Source organism: Lygodium microphyllum, chromosome 19 (genome assembly GCF_053477565.2).
Source record: "Lygodium microphyllum isolate KBCC chromosome 19, Lygodium_microphyllum_v1.1.10, whole genome shotgun sequence".
NCBI classification, from domain to species: Eukaryota; Viridiplantae; Streptophyta; class Polypodiopsida; order Schizaeales; family Lygodiaceae; genus Lygodium; species Lygodium microphyllum.
The window spans coordinates 14,069,706-14,093,011 of NC_141153.1; the positions used below are offsets into that span (position 1 = coordinate 14,069,706).

The 23,306-nt window shown below is 40.3% G+C and overlaps 1 protein-coding gene across 6 annotated transcripts in view; it reads right to left on the minus strand.

Annotated features, from left to right (window-relative positions):
* The window catches only part of LOC148019583 (3-hydroxyisobutyryl-CoA hydrolase 1-like), a 180,500-nt gene extending 157,942 nt beyond the window's left edge, over positions 1-22,558 (minus strand). For 4 of the 6 annotated variants that reach the window (XR_015694835.1, XM_087699592.1, XM_087699590.1 and 1 more), the window contains exons 1-2: positions 22,409-22,557; positions 5,757-5,837 (exon numbers count right to left, since the gene is read on the minus strand). Coding sequence is in view for 5 of the 6 variants with exons in the window: in XM_087699592.1 (XP_087555718.1) it covers positions 5,757-5,837; positions 22,409-22,456 (129 nt within the window). In the remaining variant the exon portion in view is untranslated. Of the gene's footprint in view, positions 1-5,756; positions 5,838-22,408 lie in introns of all 6 variants that reach the window. The other 2 variants (XM_087699593.1, XM_087699591.1) reach the window with 2 other exon arrangements.
* Between the last annotated feature and the right edge of the window lie 748 nt (positions 22,559-23,306).

Consider the following 23,306-nt stretch of genomic DNA (forward strand, 5'->3'; position numbering starts at 1 on the left):
CCTCCTTCTCCCTCAGTGTCAGCAATCTTGGTTTCAGAAGGGGTTGTTTTCCCCACAATAGATACATACAGGTTTCGGCTTTTTTGTATTCAACATTAGCATCCCCTCCTTGTTGCATCAACCCTTCCATTGCATTACATTATCTCATCATTGTAGAAGGGCACTTGGGCAAGTGAAGCCTTTTGCATTGCATTAAGTGTATACGTTGAACATTTGGAACACATGAAGACCTAAAATTGTAGGCATCCCTCCAAATGAAAAACCTCTCATTGCATAGCACAATTCCCTTTTACCTCATCAAGCAGAGGATCATGAGCATTTCTCGCTCACACAAGATCTTAAGCAACTACCACACTCCTTCCAAAAGTTCCCTTCATCTACTTCTTCATACTTCTACACTAATACCATCTTCTTTTTTTCATAATAGGTAATTGTATTAATTATGAAAAAATACAAGTACAAGATTGCAAGATGCAAGATGGCTCTAGTCCATCATGCATAAAAGATACAAAGTCACGGCAAAGGAACAGAGGAGATTGTTGTATGCCAAGGGACTAAATCATCTCTGACCAAGATATCAATATGTTGTAGAAGGTCAAGCTACCACTAGAGAAGACCTCTAAGTTTCACAACATGATGTTGAATGCCGGAGACGGTATTAAAAATGAACCCATTACGAGTGACCCAAATATGCCAACAACCCCAAAATCTGAAAAAGTGAAACAAAACCCTCATGTGAGGCTGAGGCAAACCATTGTATTTAGCTTTTCCAAAAACCCAATCAAGTGGATGCATCCTTGTGCCCAACACCGCATGCCAAATGTTCGAGAGAACGGCCCAAATCTTCCAAGCAAAAGGGCACGAAATGAATCTATGACGAGAAGAATCCACTATAATGGTACAGAAGAAACAATTCCCATTAGACATCCCTCTACAATGAAGGGCCGACACAAGAGGGAGGACCCTGACTAGCATTCTCCAAATGAATACATTGGATTTGAATGGCGTCTTATTGATCCATCCCTCCATTATTGTCACTTTCCACCAAGCTTTAGATTTGTGCAATCCGCAAAGAGAATTGGCTTTGGTGGTGATCCATGCGCGGTCTCTGATCATGAGATGATAGATCTATTAACTGAAGAGGATCAAACGCCCTACAAGATCCTAACCCTGCCAAGGGCAATCAGAATCCAAAACGGGAAAGGGCTGCTAGTCCTGCAAGAGATCAAAGACTCTACCCTAGAGATCACTATAGCCACACGGTACTTGAAAGACACTTCTAATGGTACGAAAGGACTTCGAGGTGCCTTGGGCCAAGAAAGTGGCATCAACCACCGAGGTTAATCCTTGTCTGCCATTCGATTAAATTTAGGCCCCTCCTCCAATTTTCCTTGCCACAAAAGAATCTGAGAGACTGCCAGAATTTCCATCAAGAATTAATTAGCTATCTATCTATCCTCTATCACATATACCAGCAGCCTTCGAAAGGATGATTTTCCATGAAGACACCAAATGGTTGAGAAGACCCGAGGCAGATGTAGAAAAGTGAGCCTAAACATTAAGGACGTGCCACCAAGAACCCTAAATCCTTGCATTGCCATAGCAAAGGCCCCGTTCTTCAAGGAAAGCACGAGCAATAAGGGTCCACGGTGGTTAACCAATACACAGGGCCTGAAATAGTGACCAATAGAGGGCTATCATATGGGTCCCCACATCCAAAACTGCCCCACCACCCATGGATTTCAAGGTGCAAACATAACTCCACGATATTCAAGATATACCTGCTTGCACAAAATCCTTCATCCAGAGCACAAAACAAAAATGGCGGGCGAGATCCTTCAAGGCAACATTGCTCCAAGGTAGCAATGGCAAGAAGCAGGTGAGAATAGGAAGCATAATGGTCTAGGCTACTTTGAGATGCATATGGAATGGCCAAGCTTGAGATTTCCAAGACACAAAATTGGCTTCCAAATTCTGTGATATCCATTTCAGCAAGACTTTCAGCTGCACATCAACCCCTAAGGGGTAGCCAAGATGCCTTACAATGTCGCCATGTTGTACAAGCTTACCCTGCCATCCTAAATCTAGCAAATTGGAGGTTGTGCAATCAATAAGGGAAGATTTTGTAGCATTGATTCGCACGCCCAACACATACCCAAACAACTCCCATACATCCAAGGTTGGTTTGAGATGCACATTGAATGGCCAAGCTTGAGATTTCCAAGACACAAAATTGTCTTCCAATTTCTGTGATATCCATTTCAGCAAGACTTTCAGCCGCATATCAACCCCTAAGGGGTAGTCAAGATGCCTTACAATGTCACCATGTTGTACAAGCTTACCCTGCCATCCTAAATCTAGCAGATTGGAGGCTATGCAATCAATAAGGGAAGATTTTGTAGTGTTGATTCACATGCCCAATGCATACCCAAACAACTCCCATACATCCAAGGTTGACCAAAGATTGAAAGCATCAGTTTTCAAAATCAAGAAAGTATCATCAGCTAGTGCCTGGCCGACAAACTGTTGCTGCAAAGGTAGAGAAAGACCAGCTAACTTCCCCGTATCTACAAGATACAATAGCATGGAAAGAATAGGGTGAGTCACAAGTACAAAGAAGAGTGGGCTAACACGACAACCCTGTTTAATCAATCACACAAGAAAAAAAGAGTGTCTAATCAATCATGCAAGGAAAAAAGACTTGGTGACTCCACCATTTAGCATGACACGGGAGGTGGCACCCATACTAATGGTGTAGATCAACCTTGACATGCGAGGTCCAAAACCCATAACTTCCACGAGATCTGCAACAAAAGACCATTGCAAGAAGTAAAATGCCTTTTCCAAGTTTGGTTGCACTAGAACAACCTCCTACTGCATGTGTTGCACATAGTCTATGGCCATCTGTGCATCGAGGATATTATGAAGAATACTCCTACCCTTAATAAACCCATATTGGTGAGGATGAACAAGATCAGGCAAGTGTATATGGAGACAATTTTCCAATACCTTCGCAAAGATCTTATACATAGAGTCCATCAATGAAATGGGTCTCCACTGGGTAAGTTTGAACAGAGAGGGGACTTTGGGAATCTGCTTGATCAGCCCTTCTTTCCACAATAAAGGCATGTTGCCCGATGCCCAAATCTATTGGCACACGGCAACTAAAGGTTTTGCCAAAAGGGATGCATAGGTGCTAAAGAATTCATTGGTGATACCATCCTAGCCAAGGCTTTTATCATTTGGCAAGTGCAATAAGACGTCCATAACTTCGCCCTCACAGATATCAACTTCCAAGAAATCTTGAATGTCATGGGAAACCTGATTTCTCGCCAAAGCATAAAAGGGCGCATGGGCTTGCCCAACCTGTGAAGAAGATATCTATTACGAACCCAAAAGGTTTGCAAAATATTCACTGCACATACTTACAATTGATCTGGGATCTATGACCATTTGACCTTCTACATCTTGCAATCTCACCACATTTTCCCGCATTGGGGATGCATGCAAGGCCAGAAAGAATTTGTGAGTTTGGCAAGAGTTGTCTTGAAGACCATCAATCAAATTCCTTAGCTTAGCTTGTTGGTAAGACTATAGTTGAAAGCCTTGAATTAAGTTCGCGCAATCGAGCTGCCAATGAGATCAGAAAATCATCATGCAGCAGGTCCTACAACAATAGATGGACCAAGGCCATGTCTTCCACAGCATGCAAACGCTGCCTATTAAGTGAAGCATGATAGATGCCATATTGTCTTGACACCTTCTAGACATTAAAAATCAATCTATTGAAGGAGTCCAATCCTTGTAGTGGAAAATCACATGAAAACCTTTTGAGCAACTAGGTCATGTAGCCCTTGAAAACCGCATGACTTAAAAGGAAGAATTGAATCTCAAGGGCAGCCTACCCAAGAGACCGCCGAAAGTATGGACTGGCTGCCTAATCATATCAAGCTGCAAAGGAAAATAGTTGGATAATACATAGTGCTGCAAGACTCGCATCTCCAAAATTTCTGGTAAAAAGGAGTCTTCATGCATGGCATAAATGCGGTCTAATCGAGACCACGCACCAATACTCTCTCTCTCTCTCTCTCTCTCTCTCTCTCTCTCTCTCTCTCTCAAGGGCACCTTTTTGGGCCTGTGCAGTTTTTGGGGGTGGGGGGGCAGGTGGGTGTGTGGTGAGCACATATATTTTAAGGCTTTAGTTACAAAGAATTATTATGTATTTCAGCCAAATTTAACTCCTCAAAAACAGCCCAAAAAAGAATTATTAAAAAGTAAATATCTATTGTATTTGGTGGTGGAACCAATGTCCAAAAGTCTCCTATAGAAGGACATGTTGTGGGGGTTCCAACTAATCCTGCATCCTCCCACTATGCTAGCTCTCCACCACCATCATCTTCTTCATCTTCTTTCTCCACCAGCTACTGTCCTTCCAACTGGATGTTGCTTCCCATCACTCTAATAGCTGTTGCCTACCCTGCTTTCTGCCACCAACCTATTGCTACTACTGCCTACCACCTAGGAGCTGCCGCCAGCCTGTTGGAGGCCTCAAATCAGCTTCATTTCAGTCTCAAACTGTCACCCAGTTGTTGACACCTGCTCTGGACCTACTGCTACATTATCAACAAACCCTCATAACTTCATTTGCAAATCTGCCAGCTCCCAACTGCTGCATTTTGATACCAGCAGTCTTCGCCATCTCCTACAGTCGATTGGCCAGGCAGTACATTGTTGTGTTTCATTGTTTCGAGCCTCAAATGTTGTTGTGTTTCAACATGAAGCCTGCTCTCTGCTGCCTTCAGCGCTCTTTATCAGATTTCTTCATCAACATCAGTGGTCTGCACTTGGAATCACTTCATGGAGGACAAGACTCTCCAACACTCTCCCTCAGCCCCCGCCCACAAGAGATAGCAGCTGTTGGATAGTGTCTGCTCCTTGAGCACACTTAATTGTGACTATTCCCTTCATCATTCATTACTCACAGCATCCACTCATTCTTCATTTTCTTCTTCTTCTTTTGTGTTCTTGTCCTACTTCACTATTTGTGGTAGTCATGTTTGTACACAGTCTATGTTTTCTGTGCAAACCCTAGCATATCTTTACATGGCATCAAAGTTTTCATAGCTCACAAGGTATCAACGTGTTTTCTTGACACCATATTTCCCTCCAAGTCCTGCTCCCAATGTTCCACATATGCCTACCCTGCTAGGGGGTTCCATGCCCCTAAAAATACCTCCCTAAATCTCAGGCTCAAAAGGACTACCAAAGTTCCCATGCATTCGAGTTCTCCAAAAGAGGGAAATTCCCAGTCATGATTTGAAAGACAAAATCTCCACCACAAGAAACCTAAATAGTAAGGTAGTTGCAGCTTGGGAAAATATCCAAAAGAAGGATTCGGTGAAAATGAAGTGAAGTTGGCCTTTTGAGAGTTCTTGCTTTTAACCTCCTTTTTCCACTTCTTCTCAATGCTGCCCTTGAAAGTTTCAGCAAACCAGTCATCCTTGGATAGCTCCACAAACAAGTCGATTACACTGTACTATGTATGCTTGACACATAGGCCGCAAGCACATATATGTATGAGAAACTTAAGTCTAAATCACATAAGCAGCAGCCACACAAGGGAAAGCTTTGGTTATAGATGTCAAATTCTTGCCAACTGCAATGACACATGGTAGGAATTTTTTATCTACAAATGAATCATTGACTGAGTTCTATAACAAAATAAGAAGATGATCAGTGATATCAGCAATACATACCATCCAAGAAGAAAGTGCATTTAATTGGCGTGGCCTATTCAATGTAACCACCTTTGTACGGTCATAGTTTCTCACAATGATCTGCCAAACAATTAACATGTCATTTTGAGCTCAAAATTGAAAGTTCCAACTCTTGAATATTCAGCCAGCGGCTTGCCAGTATTACTCCCATGTACATCTTAAAAACATTTCCTACACTCTTTGAATCACAAAAACCATTCTTAGGTTTGTTGCAAAGTGGTAGACTAGCAAATCAATTGATTTCAATGAATGGAAGAGTTACAACCTACCTATCAAGAAAGTAGTCTCTCTTCTTTTTAAGAGAGAAGAAAATTATATTAGTAACACCTCAAACAAAAATTCTCCTGAGGTAAAACCAAGTATAAAGAACCCTATAAAGAGCAGCTAGGTACATCATAAATACAATGGCTGTGTGAACAGCCAATTTGATGGGCTAAGGGGAGAGAGATGCCCTCCTACTTGCTCCATCTCCCACTGAGTAAAGGGATTGTCCTTCACAATCCCAATAATGCAAAGCATATGCAAATTTGCATTGATAGAAACAAGATCATTAGCGTTCTCTACCACAAGGCTACTCCTCTTCTTGGAGGCAATGTGACTATAAGAGCTCCACAATTGCCCCAAGCAAGAGGAGCTCATAGCTTGGCTCAAATTGTGGATTGCTAACTATTGAAGCTTAGGCCCCTGCAATCCAAAATCCTTTTACCACAAGGCAACTCTACTAGTAAGCATATTCTCCTATGCATCCACACAACCAAACAAGCCACAAAAAAACTTGTAATCTGCCTATCACTGTCACTTCATTCTTTATTATTTCAATGACTTTTGAATAAGGGAAGACCAGTCATACATGGTGACTATTGGAGTTCCCACACTCTTCTCGCATGCTTCTACTCAAGGCTTACTCCCTTCAACTGTTATCACAGCCATCTTCAATAAGAGCTTGGACTTGAATCGGCATTGCTTCAGGTTCCATTCGAATACCTACAGCATTGTTTCTCCATTGGCAACCATAGCTTCAACCTTCAAGGTTCATATTGATCTTCTGTTACTCCAGGAATCTTCAAGACCTATTGAGGTTTCAAGTGTGGGTTCTTTGGCACCGATTGGAGCTTGGGTTGTAGCTCATTTGTCACAACATTGAGGGAAACAAGTAAAAACGCTTTTTCAGCTGCTGACCTGTGAGCTTCCAGCACTTGTCCCTCTTCAACCACACCTCCATTGGATTTCAGCTTGAAGGAGCTTATCCTACAACCCTAAAATTTAGGTCTAACACAAATATAGTTGCATGCAAAGGAGAATCATCAGCCTCCTACCATGCCACATATAAGATATGAATCTTGTCATACTGATCATCATATGGCACCAACTCCTTTAGCCTCTCAATCATCCTTGGAATTTGGGCTGAACCATGCCATTATCCCACTCACCACATCCCAAAAGTCCATGTCCTCACTTGTGCCCATGCATGAGATCCCAATAGGAGTAGAAGACAAAGCAATTCTTGAACTCATTATTAATGAACACCTGTCAACAACACCACTCCACTCCTTCAAGCAACCCAAGATCAAGAAGTTGAAAGCAAAGCAAGTGTCAAAGTACTCGAGGATAATCTTTTGGACTCCTTGGAAAACTCATGGCGCACAAACTAATGGTTGAGCACAAAAATCACCATCTCACTAACTTTGGTGATAATTAGCTCTTCACATGAAAGTTTGCCAATATTCTTTAGAAAATGATTCAAGTAACGATCCATGCATAACTATAATGTGGCAGTAATGCCCTCAACTATCCAGAACAAATGCCACCGCATTCTTTGGCCCAACATCCCAGCATTTTTTATAACTATCTGCCACAAATGCCACCACATTCTATGGCCCAACATCTCGGCATTGTCTATCCATTGATAGCTAAGTGCATCAGCACTCTTACCTATGCCCAAATTATCATGCGATGAAAAAAACCACTACAAGAGTGTACAATGAGCCCATGAATGGATCTCTTACAAGTGTCACTCCAGCAACCTACAATCAAGGTCAATCTATTGTCTACCCATAGTTTCTTTGTGATATTTGCAGCTTGCTTAACCTTGTCCCTAATAAAGTACATAAGGTCTCGCATGATGGTGATGAAATATGTGGGACCATATTCCCAAATTTTATTTACCATAGTCTTGAAATACTCCAACCTAATTATACACATCGTCACATATGCACACAAATAAATTACAAAAATTAACATGTAAATATTTCATAGGAAGATTAAGATTCAAATCATCATCAATTTATTACTATATGAATATTTATTATCTTTATCACACAAAATAAAAGGCAATGTTATCATGGCAGAAGAAGCAAGTGAAGGCCACATTGATCTTCTTCTGTGGGTCCTATGATGTCTCAAGGGTACCCTATCATCATTGTGAAGATATGCTAGGGTTTGCACTGAGGAAACACAAAAAGTATAGCCGTGAATGAAACACAAAGACTCAAACATTGACATGCCAAACTCAAACCCTAAACACAAAACAAAAAACTCAAACACAAAAACAAATACGAACAAAGAAAGAAAGAGAAGAACTCTCTAGTGAATAAATGTAAGAGTGTACAGAATGCTCAAGGGCAGAGCTAAAGAGTGTCGAAGTGTGACATCCACTATAGACGGATCCCAAGTGATGTAACCACCAATCTAAGATATCGAAGTGTGAGAAACTACAACACGTTGATCACCAAGTAGGAGACCCAAGCAACAGCAAAGGAAATGGAGGATGATGCAAGTGGCCGCAGCAATTGCAAAACAGAGGGCAAGTTGCAAATGATGCAACACAAGCTATTCGGGCATGGAAAATGTTGGTGATGGCCAAAATACCAACTGCAACAGTGTAGAGCTCCCCAGGTAGCAAGGCAACAACAGGATGGAGATGCGAAGTGGTGGAGAGGCTAAGGATGACATGGCAGCAATCACATATATGCTGGACAACAACTAAATGGAAGAAAATCTGCACATTGGAATGAGAAACCTACACACAAGGATAGAGCTGAATGATGGGTAGCCTATCTATTTATAGATGTGGAAGGATAGGGTTTTGCATATGAAACGCAGAAACTCTCTAGAATTGCTCCCTATATAATGACACTTTTGGAATTTGCATGTTTTGGGGCTGTTTTAAAGAGCTAACTAATATAGAATGAATTTTTAGCTCAACACCCCTCTCAAGCCCAAAACTGAAACCAAAAAGGAACTATAAAAAAAAGCTTAAGCCCAATTTTATCCCAAGGTGTCCACCCCAAAGTAGTCAGGGCATCGAACAAAGGGTGCACATTGGCCGCCCAGTGGCCTACCAAAACTACAAAGGCGATAGTTATCTTACCAAAGGAGTCCAAGTGATCACCCCAGAGAGGCCAAGGCATCAGACAAAGGATGTTTGTGCGGTAATTCATTACTAAATACGTAGCCTCTGTAGCCTTGGCCTTGGGCAACCAACGTGCACCCTTGGCCCGATGCCTTGGCTGCTTTGGGGTGGGACACTTTGGAGTATTATGGGCCGGGCTATGCTTGAAGTCTCTTTTTTGTTCTAGTTTTAGGCTTGGGAGAGAGTGTTAAGCTAAAAAAGATGCATTACATATTAAATCTTCATTAGCTCATAAAACAGCCCAAAACTCAAATACTACCAAAGTTTTTGTGTCCTGTAAGCAAAACACCCAAACTTTGGGAGGATCCACATCTATAAATAGAAGGCTTCCCAATCACTAATTCATCCCCTATTTTGTAGATTTCAACCATCAACTCTCCATCCAATAGCTGTTGAGCCCTCACGAGTGCTGCCACATCATCAACAGCACTAAGTGACTTGATTCCCGCTGCAACCAGCCACCTAGCACCCTGTTCCAAGCTCCATATTGCAGCATACTACTGATGACATTAGCTATCGCATTGTTTGCGGCCCCTTCTACCTAAATTTATTGCTCCTCCATGCTGCCCTACATCACATCATCATCCGACAATTGTCGCCTAGCTCCATCTTGCTATCAATGATCAGCTATCATCATCTTCAGGTGGTTACATTGCTGCGTTTACTAATTCCATCCCCAAAGGCAATTGTGTTTTGGTTTCCAGCCTGCTGCCCATCCATTTGCAGCATCACTTCAGCTCCAACTGGTGGTTATAGCACCCAAGATCTATCTCTAGTGGATGTGGATGTCACTCTCCAACCACTACCTCAACCCACTCCCACAAGAGCCATCAACTGCTGGACAACTCTGCCCTTGGCCATCTTGTATACTCTTTCATTCATTTATAGCAGTTCTCTATGTTTCGATCATGTTTGTACAACATTCATTGTTTCCTTTTTGGCAAACCCTAGCATATCTCTGCATCTATTGTCAAATTTTGTGCCTTCAAAAGAAACACACATACACACACAAACTCAAAACCCATTCATGACTAGATTGATGGTTACAGAACTGCATTGATGAGCATTATAGTGTAACCATCCACACAACTCAAGGCTACCACCCTATTCGGTTAGATGCTGCCCTCCTCAACCTATTGCTACCCTAAGCTGCCAATCTGTGTTTACCGCTACAGTTATTGTCACATTCTTCGAGTGGTTCCACCCAATTATCTACCAACTCATGATAGTCGTGTTTTGCTGCTCATCGCTCTGTCATTTGCTGCTGATGTTTGCTAGCCAACTCCCGACCACCTCTAAATTCTGTGTTTCATCTACTAGCTGCTTCACTCTTCGTTAGAGACTATTGCTAGGTGGTACACCCAATGCGATTCATCATTCTCAACCCCACACTACTGCACGTTCGCATCAAGCTTGCTACACTACTATCTTCAACCCTTTCCATCAGCTATCTTCTCCAACATTGGTGATTTGCTACACTTGGGATTTGTTCATGGAGGACAACACTCTTTGGCACTCTCCCTCAGCCCACTCCCACGAAAATCCATCATTCATTTCATTACTGCATTTTTGCCTTCTTGTCTAAGTTCATTATGTATCAATGTGTTCGTACATTCTTGGTGTTTTCTCTACAAACCTAGCATATCTTCCCAGGTTCTTGGGCTAATGAAACCAGCCTTAGGAAGCCTAAAGAATAGTAAACCACATTTTAGTAAACACTTAATTCAGCTTAGCAGTAAATTTAGCGAGAAGACTCCACACACAACTGGAGCTAGAGTGCTCCTACACTGCACATCAACACTTGTTGGTCCTAAAGCTTGGCACCCCTCTCGGTATTTCTTTAGATTACTAAAATATGCTTAAAATTGGTTATGAATGACTGTATTTCAGCAATTTCTTACGACATAACTGATCTGTGGATGCAAAATGGCCTTGACACCTTCACTACTGACCTCCAACTAGTTATAGAGTGTTCAAAACTACCAATGAACACTTCAACCTGGGAAATCTTAAAAATGACAGTAAACATTTAAACCCAACTTCGCGAAGTATTTGCTGACATAACTCTCCTGCACAGTCCCCATACAATCTCACATTATTCCTTTTACAAACAGGGGGGTTTCTCGCAATGAAACTGTGAGAATGTCGCTTTCTTCATGACCAAGTTGCCCAAAAAGTACACTAGGCTTGAGATGTCAATGAAGAAGGAAGGATCTCAACCCATAGTGCTGTATAACTTGTTTTTCTCTTATTTAGCTCAAAAACAGTAGTATACCTTGCTGTATATGAAGTTACAAGGCTGCCCAATGGAATCCCCATGCCAAGAGAAAATTTGGCTACTGTCCACACTCCATCTATGCTATGAACTCATTCCATGGCTGAATTTTACAAGTTTCTACAATAAGAAAGAGAAGAGTGACTGTCTCCAAACTTAGATTGCCCCAAACGAGAGAGAAAAAGCCCCGAATAGCCAATATAAGCTTTCCAAATGAGTAACCAATTGCTCCTTAATTATATAATATTTATATTAAGGGCTAATTAGTGACTTAGTCATTAATCATAAGTAAGTTACTTATTGGGCAAAACTTTAGCTTAGAGCCTACTTAATAACTTAAGTGCCCTAAATGATATGCTTATTGGGCCAAACTTTCAATATAACTCGATTCTAAGATGCAAACTTTTAATTCAATGAAAGTTTTACGTTGCACTTTGTTCCTTTATGTAAACGCCCCGAACAACGTAGTATGCTTAACAATTATGATATTCGCTTGTTTTCGAGATTTAATATAAAAGAGAATGAACACTTAAAGCTGAAAATGAAAATTACTCACAAAATTATAGCCATGAAAATGTAAAAGTAATGGAGACAAGATTGAGGGTTGAAGATGGGCAACCCCCCCCCCCCAAGGAATGTATTTCTGCTCAACCCAAGTCCCTTAGGGAAGAGCTCAGTTACAATCAACCTGAGAGTGAGAAGAAGTAATTCTCACTCTCACAAGATCATGCAAAGATGTACAAACACACATGCATTATCTATTATGCAATGATAAGAACTGATTTCTTTACAGTATGAGAGAAGAAAAATGGAAATTCAGCCTTTCTCCATCGTTGATCAGCAGTACATGGATAGGGCTTGCTTCTTATAGCTAAAATGGAAGAAAAAGCTCGAGAAGGAGGTGTTGTGATGAATTTACAGGCTTGCTGTCCTGTAAACAGCAGTGATAGAAGAGGGAATATGGAGGAATTTGATAATGAAGAAGTGGGGGATGATGATGGGGATGGATGGGGCCAGTTTCTGGCTATCTGTGGGTGCTGTACATGAGTTTACAGCAAAGAAAAATGATGATCAATGAAGAAAAACGAGCTCTTATTTATAGGAGAGGGGAGAGCTAGTACAAAAGGGGAAAGTGGAGTAGCACAAGACAAGTGTCCAGCCACATGTCATGAGATGTGACAAGTGGTGGGACACTTGGAAACTTGTGTGACAAGTGTCTTGACACTTGTCTCTTCTCTATGGCCTTCCTTTTTGGGTTGAATACTGTCAAGAATAGAAACAACCAAATTTAGTAAGCACAGTCAGAGTACAGAACTTACTATTTTTAGAATGACATCTCTATTTTTTAGGACTAGCATTTTTAGGCTAATTCAAGGCTCCTAAATTTTAGGGACCTCCTAAAATTTAGGGATCCCCCCAATATGGATGTCATATGAAAGCTTTTTCCTTGTACATCGCAAAAATGGTATCCGAATCTTCATGTGACTTTCCTATGCAAAGAAATGTGCATTTCAAGCTTTTAGCCCACACATGCACATTATACAAGCATTTCATGATCATGCCATCTTGTGGATTGTAACTGTCTGTTCTAGTAAATCTAGCCCACACTTCAAGGCATCAATCCTTTCTGTGTGCAAGTCTAACCCTGATATGCGTGAGTTCTAGTCACAGGCGCCCAATCGGGTCATATAGGTGGAAGTGTGAACCATCTTTTCTCTAACCCACCGCGTGGGTCCACCATAACCTATGACCACTCATCAGTGGCCAGCTCCAATGCACTTTTCTTTATATCTAATTAGTGCAAAGGAAATAAATTTAATCAATCATTATATAGACAAATTAATGAAAAAGGATACAAATTCTGTTTCTATAGAGTTGTGGCAGCCCTCTGGCTTTTATTCAGCTGTCCTCAGCTGAAAAGCTTCTTGATATTACTGTAGAATATTTGGGTAATCCTTCATGAATTTTTCATCTATCCACTGTGCATCTGTTGTGGGTAGATTCTTGAATTTTAGTAAGAATTTTCGTGTCATAAGGCCACTTCTCGTGGTTCGATCCTTGAGAAACAAAATCTTTTCAGGTTCCAAGAGTTGCTCTGTTTCTTCAACTTCTGGGGGATCTTCAGTAATGGGTTCCTTTGGTTCTGGTCCTATGTAAGGTTTTAGCAAACTTACATGAAAAGCATTGTGTATTTTCCAATGAGTAGGAAGCTTAAGTCGATAAGAAACTTCATTTATTTTCTCAATCACTTTGAAGGGTCCAAAGTATCTACTGGAGAGCTTTGGAAAAGATGAATTTTGACCAGAACCTTGTTTGAGCCTGCTTTTATCAAACTTTAGCAAGACATATTGACCTTTTTCAAAAGCCAAAGGTCTTCTTCGTTTATCTGCTTGCTTCTTTTGTCGCTCTTGGGCAACTTTGATAGTGGCTCGAACTTGATCCATTGCGGTTTTTAAATCTGAAGCAAACTCATCAGCAGCAAAAATCTTATCTTTAGTGAGAATAATTGGAGGAGGAATCGCTTTACCCTGTACTACTTCATTTGGAGCTTTCCCTGTGGATGAGTGCACTGTATTGTTGTAAGCAAACTCCAATAATGGAAGATATTTCTCCCATTGTGACTTATGTTCACTAACATAAGCTTTCAACATATCCAAAAGAGTGAGATTTATCACCTCTGTTTGGCCGTCAGTTTGAGGATGAAAAGCTGAGGAGAACTTTAAAGTGGTTCCCAAATTCTCAAATAAAGCACGCCAAAAGTTACTTATGAATTTGGAGTCTCTATCTAAAATGATCTCAGAAGGCATACCATGTAATCTGAAGATATGTTGAATGAAAAGTCTTGCAGTTTGTGCGGATTTCAATGTTTTATGACATGGAATAAAATGTGATTGTTTGCTGAATCTATCAATTATGACCCAAATCATATCATGACCTTGAGGTGTTCTTGGAATACCTGAGATGAAATCCATTGTGATAGATTCCCATGGATCTTTGGGCACTAGAAGAGGTTGCAACAATCCTGGAATCTTCTGCCTATCATATTTGGATTTTTGGCATACCAGACAAGCCTCAATGAAGTTATGTGTATCTTTTCGTAATGTTGACCAATAAAAGTAGCGCTCAATTGCACTTAGAGTGGCTGCCCTCCCTCTATGCCCTGCATAAGGGGGTTCATGACTTTCTTTAAGCACCTTTTATCGAACAGGAAGAGTGACACAAAGGCGATTGTTCATGAGAAGGTAACCGTCCTTGATGGAATAATCTGGATGAGAACCTCCTTGCTGTAAATTTAACCAAATTACTGCAAAATCAGTATCTTCATCAAAAGTATTCTTCATCGTTTGAAAATCTTCATGATGAGCCACTGTAATAGTTGCAATGCGAGGCACTCTAGAAAGCATCAGCAACTACATTTTGTTTCCCTGGAGTGTACATAATTTGAAAATGAAATATAGACAAAAATTTTCCCATCTTGCATGTTTCTCCTGCAAATGCTTTTGAGTCTTGAAATACTTCAAGCTTTGATGATCGGTTTTAATAAGGAATTCATTGTCTAAAAGATAATGTTTCCATATCTTTAAAGCATGAACCACTGCTAAGAGCTCCTTTTCATAAATGTCATACCTTTTCTCCACATCATTTAGACGGCGACTTTCAAAGGCTACGGCATGGCCTTCTTGATTTAGCACTGCACCAATACAATCATCGCAAGCATCTGCTTCCACCACAAATGGTTTTACCAGATCTGGAATGATAAGAACAGGTCCAGAAGTAAGAGCTATTTTCAGCCTTGTGAAGGCTGCCTTCTTTTTTTCCTTCCATTGGAAAGAGATCTTCTTCTTTGTAAGGTCATGAAGTGGAGAAGCCATATGTGCAAAATGCTTGATGAAGCGGCGGTAATAAGAACATAAGCCAAGAAACGATCGCACCTCATGTACATCACGAAGATGAGGCCATTCTTGGATTATCCTGATCTTTTCAGGATCCATCTGAATCCCTTCAGAAGAGATGACATGCCCAAGGTAATTTATTTTATTCATGAAAAATTCACTCTTTTTACCATTTACCAAGAGTTGATTTTGTTGTAGTAATTGTAGAACAATTTCCAAGTATTGATGATGCTCCTCTTCATTCTTGCTAAAGACAAGAATATCATCAAAGAAAGTACCGACATATTGTCGATGCTCTCTAAAGATGCGCTCCATCATTCGATTAAAGATGGTTGGTGCATTGGTTAATCCGAAAGGAACCACCAAGAATTCATAAAGACCGTATGAAGTGCGGAAAGCAGTTTTGTGTGCATCTTGTGGTATTACCCTAATTTGATGATAACCACTCTTTAGATCAATGCGGCTGAAAACCTTTGAGCCTCCTAGATGATCCAAAATGTCGTCAATTCTGGGAATAGGAAACCGATTCTTCACAGTGATTTTGTTAAGGGCTCGATAATCAATGCACATCCTGAATGTGCCATCTTTCTTTTGAACAAGAAGAACTGGTGAACAAAATGGTAAGCTACTTGGCCTAATTAGCCCACGGTTGAGTAGGTCTTCAACTTGCTTCTGATTTCTTCTTGTTGAGGACGGCTCACACAGTATGGTGCTATATTAGGAGGAGAACTACCCGGGATAATATCAATATGATGGTCTTCTGGCCTTTCTGGGAGAAGCTGATAAGGAAGATCTTCCGAAAAACAATCTTTATACTTTTCCAAGAGCTGAAGTTGCTCTTGGTTTTCAACATTCATATTATCTTTTACATCAGTGACATAAAGCAGACAACATTGAACACAATCCTTAATTGCTCTAGAGACTTGCATATGGCTTACCATAGATATGGTGTCTCCAGAAACTCCAGCTTGGATCTCGTACTTCTTGCCTTTTTTGGTGAGTTCTACCTTCTTTTTCTGAGAGAAGATGGTTGAATCTACTCTATGATTCCAGGGCATGCCAAGAATCACATCGCAACCATCAAGGTCTCCGATACAGAAGGTATCTTCGTCACTGTAGCCTTGAATTTGAAACTTGAGCTTGCCAATGTAGGGTATCACAGTCTTCACTGTGTCACCTTCATCAGCATTCAAAGCTTGGCGAACTTCTGCCGGAGTGTCCATCTCTTCATTCTTTAATCCAAGCTCTTTAGCTAATTGCAAGGAAATAATATTTTCATTCGCACCAAGATCTATCAAGAATAGTGCTTGCTTACCTTGCAACTGTCCCCAAGCTTTTAATAATTTGCGCGTCTCTGGAGTGTGAGTTGTGTTTGCAACTACATCACTAATAGATAGCATTGATTTTCACTGGCGACTTAGGCTTGTTGTCAGAAACCTTGCTTTGTCCCTTGTTTGGACATTGCTTCACTATGTGGCCTGTTTGTCCACATTTAAAGCACTTCCCTTCTTTCATGAAGCGTTGCTTTTCTTCTTCGGAAAGCTGCTTTGCTCGTGGGTATAGATTGGAGCGAAATTGAGGAGCATTAGGAGGTGCATAGGGCTTCATCTTCTTTTGATTTGATGGCTGCTTTTGCCACTGTTTTTGTCCTTCATTTGGGGCTGAATACTCCTCATCATCAGCTACTCTCTTCTTATCATTCTTTTGGAATGAATTGTTGCCATTGTGCTCCATTTCCCATGTCTCAGCATGGTCAATGAGTTCCCTGAGACTAGAACAATGATAATGATTAAGAGCAGTACGAAGTTTAGAATGCAAACCTCCTTGAAACTTCCTAAGCTTTTCCGAACTGCTGATCTTCTTGAACTGTTGGACCTTCAAAAGTAGCTCCCAAAATCTCTTGGTATAGTCACCAAGTGACTCATTTTTCTTTTGCCAAAGCCGATCCCATTCCATTTTTACATCTCTTTTGAAATGAACAGGAAGAAATTGGCTTTGTATCAGGCGAACAAAGGACCGCCATGATTTTGGGGCAGCATGATCATATTCCAACCCCGTCCACCAAGTATGGGCTAAGTCGGTTAAATGTAAAGCTGCAAACTTAATCTTTTCTTTTTCTTTATACTTGTCACGACCATACAAAATTTGAAATTGACGAATAAACTTCAGAAGAAGATCAGGATTTCGGGAACCATCATACATACTGAACTTGATTTTCTTTTCAAGTTTAGATAGTGACTTAGTCTTCTTCTTCTTCTTATGCCTTCGTCCATGCTCGGATCTTGAGGTTGAAGATGATGAAGTGCTTGATGGGGATGAAGATGGAGACGAGGGTGAAGAATGTCGACGCCTTTGATGATGATGTGGTCTTCCACGAGAAGGGTGTGACTCTTCATTACTAGAAGAGGATCCATCAGAATAGGCGCCAGATGACTTTGAAGAAGAGGATGAGCTTCGACGCGATCTCTTTCTTTGTCTTGAAGTAGAATGGGACTGCCTCTTAGAAGTAGTTGGACTTCTTGATCGGCTCCTTTCATTGGTATGGCTTTGTTTCCTTGAAGTAGATGGGCTTCTTTCCTTGAATTCTTTGGGATTCTCAACTTTTTCTAGTTTGAGAAGTTGCTCACGAATTTGCTGATTCTCCTCTCTAAGACCGAATGGCTTGAAGGATAGCACTCGATTGATCCATTGAGACTAAAGAAAAAAAATATGCTCAAGCACTCAATGCAAGGGCTAAAAACAAACAAACTTATAGTTGTAAGCACTACCAGTGTTGGGGGTGAGGACCGAGCGAAAGCTCTGATACCACTGTAAACGCCCCGAACAACGTAGTATGCTTAACAATTATGATATTCGCTTGTTTTCGAGATTTAATATAAAAGAGAATGAACACTTAAAGCTGAAAATGAAAATTACTCACAAAATTATAGCCATGAAAATGTAAAAGTAATGGAGACAAGATTGAGGGTTGAAGATGGGCAACCCCCCCCGAAGGAATGTATTTCTGCTCAACCCAAGTCCCTTAGGGAAGAGCTCAGTTACAATCAACCTGAGAGTGAGAAGAAGTAATTCTCACTCTCACAAGATCATACAAAGATGTACAAACACACATGCATTATCTATTATGCAATGATAAGAACTGATTTCTTTACAGTATGAGAGAAGAAAAAGGGAAATTCAGCCTTTCTCCATCGTTGATCAACAGTACATGGATAGGGCTTGCTTCTTGTAGCTAAAATGGAAGAAAAAGCTCGAGAAGGAGGTGTTGTGATGAATTTACAGGCTTGCTGTCCTGTAAACAGCAGTGATAGAAGAGGGAATATGGAGGAATTTTATAATGAAGAAGTGGGGGATGATGATGGGGATGGATGGGGCCAGTTTCTGGCTATCTGTGGGTGCTGTACATGAGTTTACAGCAAAGAAAAATGATGATCAATGAAGAAAAACGAGCTCTTATTTATAGGAGAGGGGAGAGCTAGTACAAAAGGGGAAAGTGGAGTAGCACAAGACAAGTGTCCAGCCACATGTCATGAGATGTGACAAGTGGTGGGACACTTGGAAACTTGTGTGACAAGTGTCTTGACACTTGTCTCTTCTCTATGGCCTTCCTTTTTGGGTTGAATACTGTCAAGAATAGAAACAACCAAATTTAGTAAGCACAGTCAGAGTACGGAACTTACTATTTTTAGAATGACATCTCTATTTTTTAGGACTAGCATTTTTAGGCTAATTCGAGGCTCCTAAATTTTAGGGACCTCCTAAAATTTAGGGACCCCCCCAATATGGGTGTCATATGAAAGCTTTTTCCTTGTACATCGTAAAAATGGTATCCGAATCTTCATGTGACTTTCCTATGCAAAGAAATGTGCATTTCAAGCTTTTAGCCCACACATGCACATTATACAAGCATTTCATGATCATGCCATCTTGTTGATTGTAACTGTCTGTTCTAGTGGATCTAGCCCACACTTCAAGGCATCAATCCTTTCTGTGTGCAAGTCTAACCCTGATATGCGTGAGTTCTAGTCACAGGCGCCCAATCGGGTCATATAGGTGGAAGTGTGAACCATCTTTTCTCTAACCCACCGCGTGGGTCCACCATAACCTGTGACCACTCATCAGTGGCCAGCTCCAATGCACTTTTCTTTATATCTAATTAGTGCAAAGGAAATAAATTTAATAAATCATTATATAGACAAATTAATAAAAAAGGATACAAATTCTGTTTCTATAGAGTTGTGACACTTTAGCCCTAGCCATGTACCACATGGCCCGCACACTTGTCCACCATATACCCCAATGTCAAACTCTACACTATTGATGCAATGGTCACCAAGCCAAGAACTAGGCGCACCAGAATTGAGATTCAACTTAATTAAAAATCTTCGTGAAGTTTAATTAAATCATTAAGTGCATTTCTCATTCTAGTGATAACTAAAGATTAAGGAAGATGAGAAATAAATATAAAAACTCATAAGAAATGAAGTTTCGAAGTGAAAAGGCTTAGAAATAGTAATTTCATATAATATCCACATTACACTATGCAATAAGAGGATTTCATGACTCAGAATGAAAATATAAGCATACTACGAAAGGACTAAATATGCTGCAATTAATAGGCTAAAAGATAGTGAAGAAAGAAGACAAGAACATCAATGTCAAACTAGGCGCATGACAGATACCAAGCGCGACAAGCAACAGTAGTACAACATCAAAACTAAAATAAACATTAAACAAGCAACAAAGAATAATAATTAGACAAAGAGAGGTTACAAGTAATGTTGGTTTGCATCTCTATGACTATTGACCATCCCATCCCCATCCTATCCCTTGCTGAGCTTAAAATGCATTACATGCTAATTAGCCATATTAAACAATCCCAAAACAAGCTTACTTATTCAATTTGATAAACTTTCAATAAAAAGAAATGTGTTCCTAGAGAGTGTGTTCTGAAAGCCGAACCCTAATTTGGGAGGACGGAACCATCTATAAATAAACAACCTATCCACCACTCAACCTCAATCTCATTTTTACAACTTGTAAGTGTATTCTCTTTATTGTCCACACCCCATTCATGAAGAATATCTTAGCTCGAGCAGTTGCCCATAGTTTTCTATCATCAAGTGTTTGTTATCCAGTCTTTATGCTATTGTTCATGACTGTTCTCGGCCTTCCAACTGGCTATCTAGCTAGGCAACTACTATCTACACCCTAATCAACTACTGTCTACTACTACATGGACTTCCATCTGCATTGCAACCCGTACAACCAACACAATCTGTATTTGTTGTTCCTAGAGTCGTCAACACTGGCACATCATCAAACAACTACATTTTGTTGTTCTAGGAGCTACTTTGACCTACCCCATCATCAAATTGTTGTATTTAGCACTTTTCCTACATCGCCCAGTTGCCACATCATCAATACTTGCTACATTTTTTGTTCTCTGCATTGATTGCCTATCTAACCTTCATTAGGATTGCATTTGTTACTATCAAACTTCCTCGGAGGCTATCTGCTGCATTTCAGGATTGGTTATAGTATGACATTCTTCTGCTCATACTATTTACCACAGTCCTAGAGACCCCGGGGTTCAAGGGTCTATATTGTAGAAATTATACAACACAGTGGACAAAATCTAAGCAAGGAATAGAGAATACACAACAAATATAAGAAGAACAAAGATTGAAATAAACTGATACAAAAATAGCTTTATCCACCCATACGCTTCCACTGTGAAGCTTAGATGGTGATCCAGGCAGATGATAGACGAAGAGCTTAAGGGTAGTTGGAAGAACTATGACTGGGTAAAAGATAGATTGATGATGGCTTTAGAGAGGTCTTCCTTTTAAACCCAGGAAGATGGTCTGGTTGACATATCCGACCATATTATAAATCTTCCCTAATCAGCCTTTTTGCCATCCAATCACACAGACCTCATCTAACATACAAGTCAAGACCCACTCAATGTCCATGCTCACACATAGCTTCTCCTCATAATGGGAGCCTTACAACTTAGAGCACCATGGATCATTAGTAGCATCTTACAAGGATGGGGCATTGAGCATATCTAACAAGTATTTTACCTTGCATAGTGCGTTTGCTAAGAATTAGATTTACTATGTAAGATAAAGAGGTTGTTGTTGTTGATGTAGAATTAGAAGTTGCCAAAACCCTTTTTCTTCTCAAGAATCCTATTGTGATGAGTTAATTACCATTCAATAATCACTGATGTTACAAGACTTTTGCTGGTGTCTCTGTAAATGCATAACCTGGTCTTTCAAAATTAAAACAAAATTCTAGAAAACTATGATACATGAAATCATTAAAAAACCTTGTCATTTTGGAAGTAACACAAATATAAGGGGGGAGTTGCAAGGAGTTGGTTCAAGCATTATTAAGTTTGAGATGTAATGTTAGCAAGATGAGTCCCAATTTGAGTTGTTCAATGCTAAGAGATTGTTGTTAGTCTAGAGGGTGAATCTAACTCACCTAGGTGTGGATGGATACTATGCATACAAAAAATAAATCCTCCTAATTTATACATCGTGCAACAAAATTGTTATTTTCAAGTGCAAACACCAGGGACTTCTAAGTGATCAGGCAATGCATGACTAAGCCAGCTGCAATGTGCAGGGAAGACCAGTGATCAGGCCTATAGTTGGATTTGGTTGCAGCCTTAGGAAGGATGCGTGTGTTGTAGCGGATCCCTTAACACTGTCCCATCACTTTAATGGATGTTGTAGCAGGCGCCTTATACTATCCCATCACTTAAATGGCTGTTGGAGCAGGTGCCTTACACTTCTGCATCCGCTCAATAACTTGGAAACCCAACACGAATTTTGAAGAATTTGCTCTTGACAAAGCATATGATATTTGTACATCCGAATTGATTGGATAATTTTTCCCATTACTATCGTATATAAACATGTATGGCGTTATGTCACATGTATTCATTCATGCCTATAAGTGAGAACACTTTCATAGGGTTTCTTCTCATTCAAAGGAGATACAAAACAATAATTACAGACAATAAGGTAAACATAACAACCTCTTCTTTCGACTGTGAATCTGTAGCGGCGGACGGGGGTGGAGACATCTTTAAAATACGCTCAGTTAAGAGCGCTCGCTCGCTCGCTCGCTCTCTCTCTGGCTAAGACGTGTATATGCACAGTACACGTGCGAAAATAGAGTTTAAAAAGAGAAAATTACAAGATTAGAGGGATTATTATTATTATTACGAGCTTTTTCTTTTGAATGTCGGCCCCACTCGTCACTTTCAGTAGTGTTCCCCGTTGTTCCATGTTATAGGATTTGCCTTTTACAGATTTTGATTCTAGGGATAAGAGATATAAGGCGCTTTGCACCTGGCGCTCAACATAAGCGAGGTCGCACGGGCGTTCGTGTGGGCGTCTTCATATGCATGTGGGTAGGCGCCGTCACATGACAATCAAGGAGGTTTTGCCAAGGGGCCCTTCCGCATGTGCCACATCCCACCCCCCCCCCAACGCAAAACCTCCTAATAATAGTTATAGAAGAAAATCTTTTAAAAATATTATAAAATTGTAATTTAAGTAGTTTGAGGATATAGGTGAATTCATGGGTGCGAGAGTTCAAACCATGAATATACCATTGAGACATCTATGAAATTTCAAGCTTTTCTTCAAAAAAGAAAAAATGTTTGTCGTTTTTATAGAAAATTTAAGGATTAAGATATATGGAAGTTTTAGGTAAGCAATGATATGGTTCATGATTTTTAGGTTTTTTTTTGTTACTTATTATTAATAATGACTATTGATAATGTGTGCTTGCTATTGTTTGTAAGGTTGTTTTGTTTGGTATAAATTATACTAGGTAGTCCGCACTTAGTTTCTCCCAGCTCTTCCTCCTAATGTTTTCTCGATGTGAAGATCAGGGTTCAAAAATATGTATTATGTGACAAGATAGTT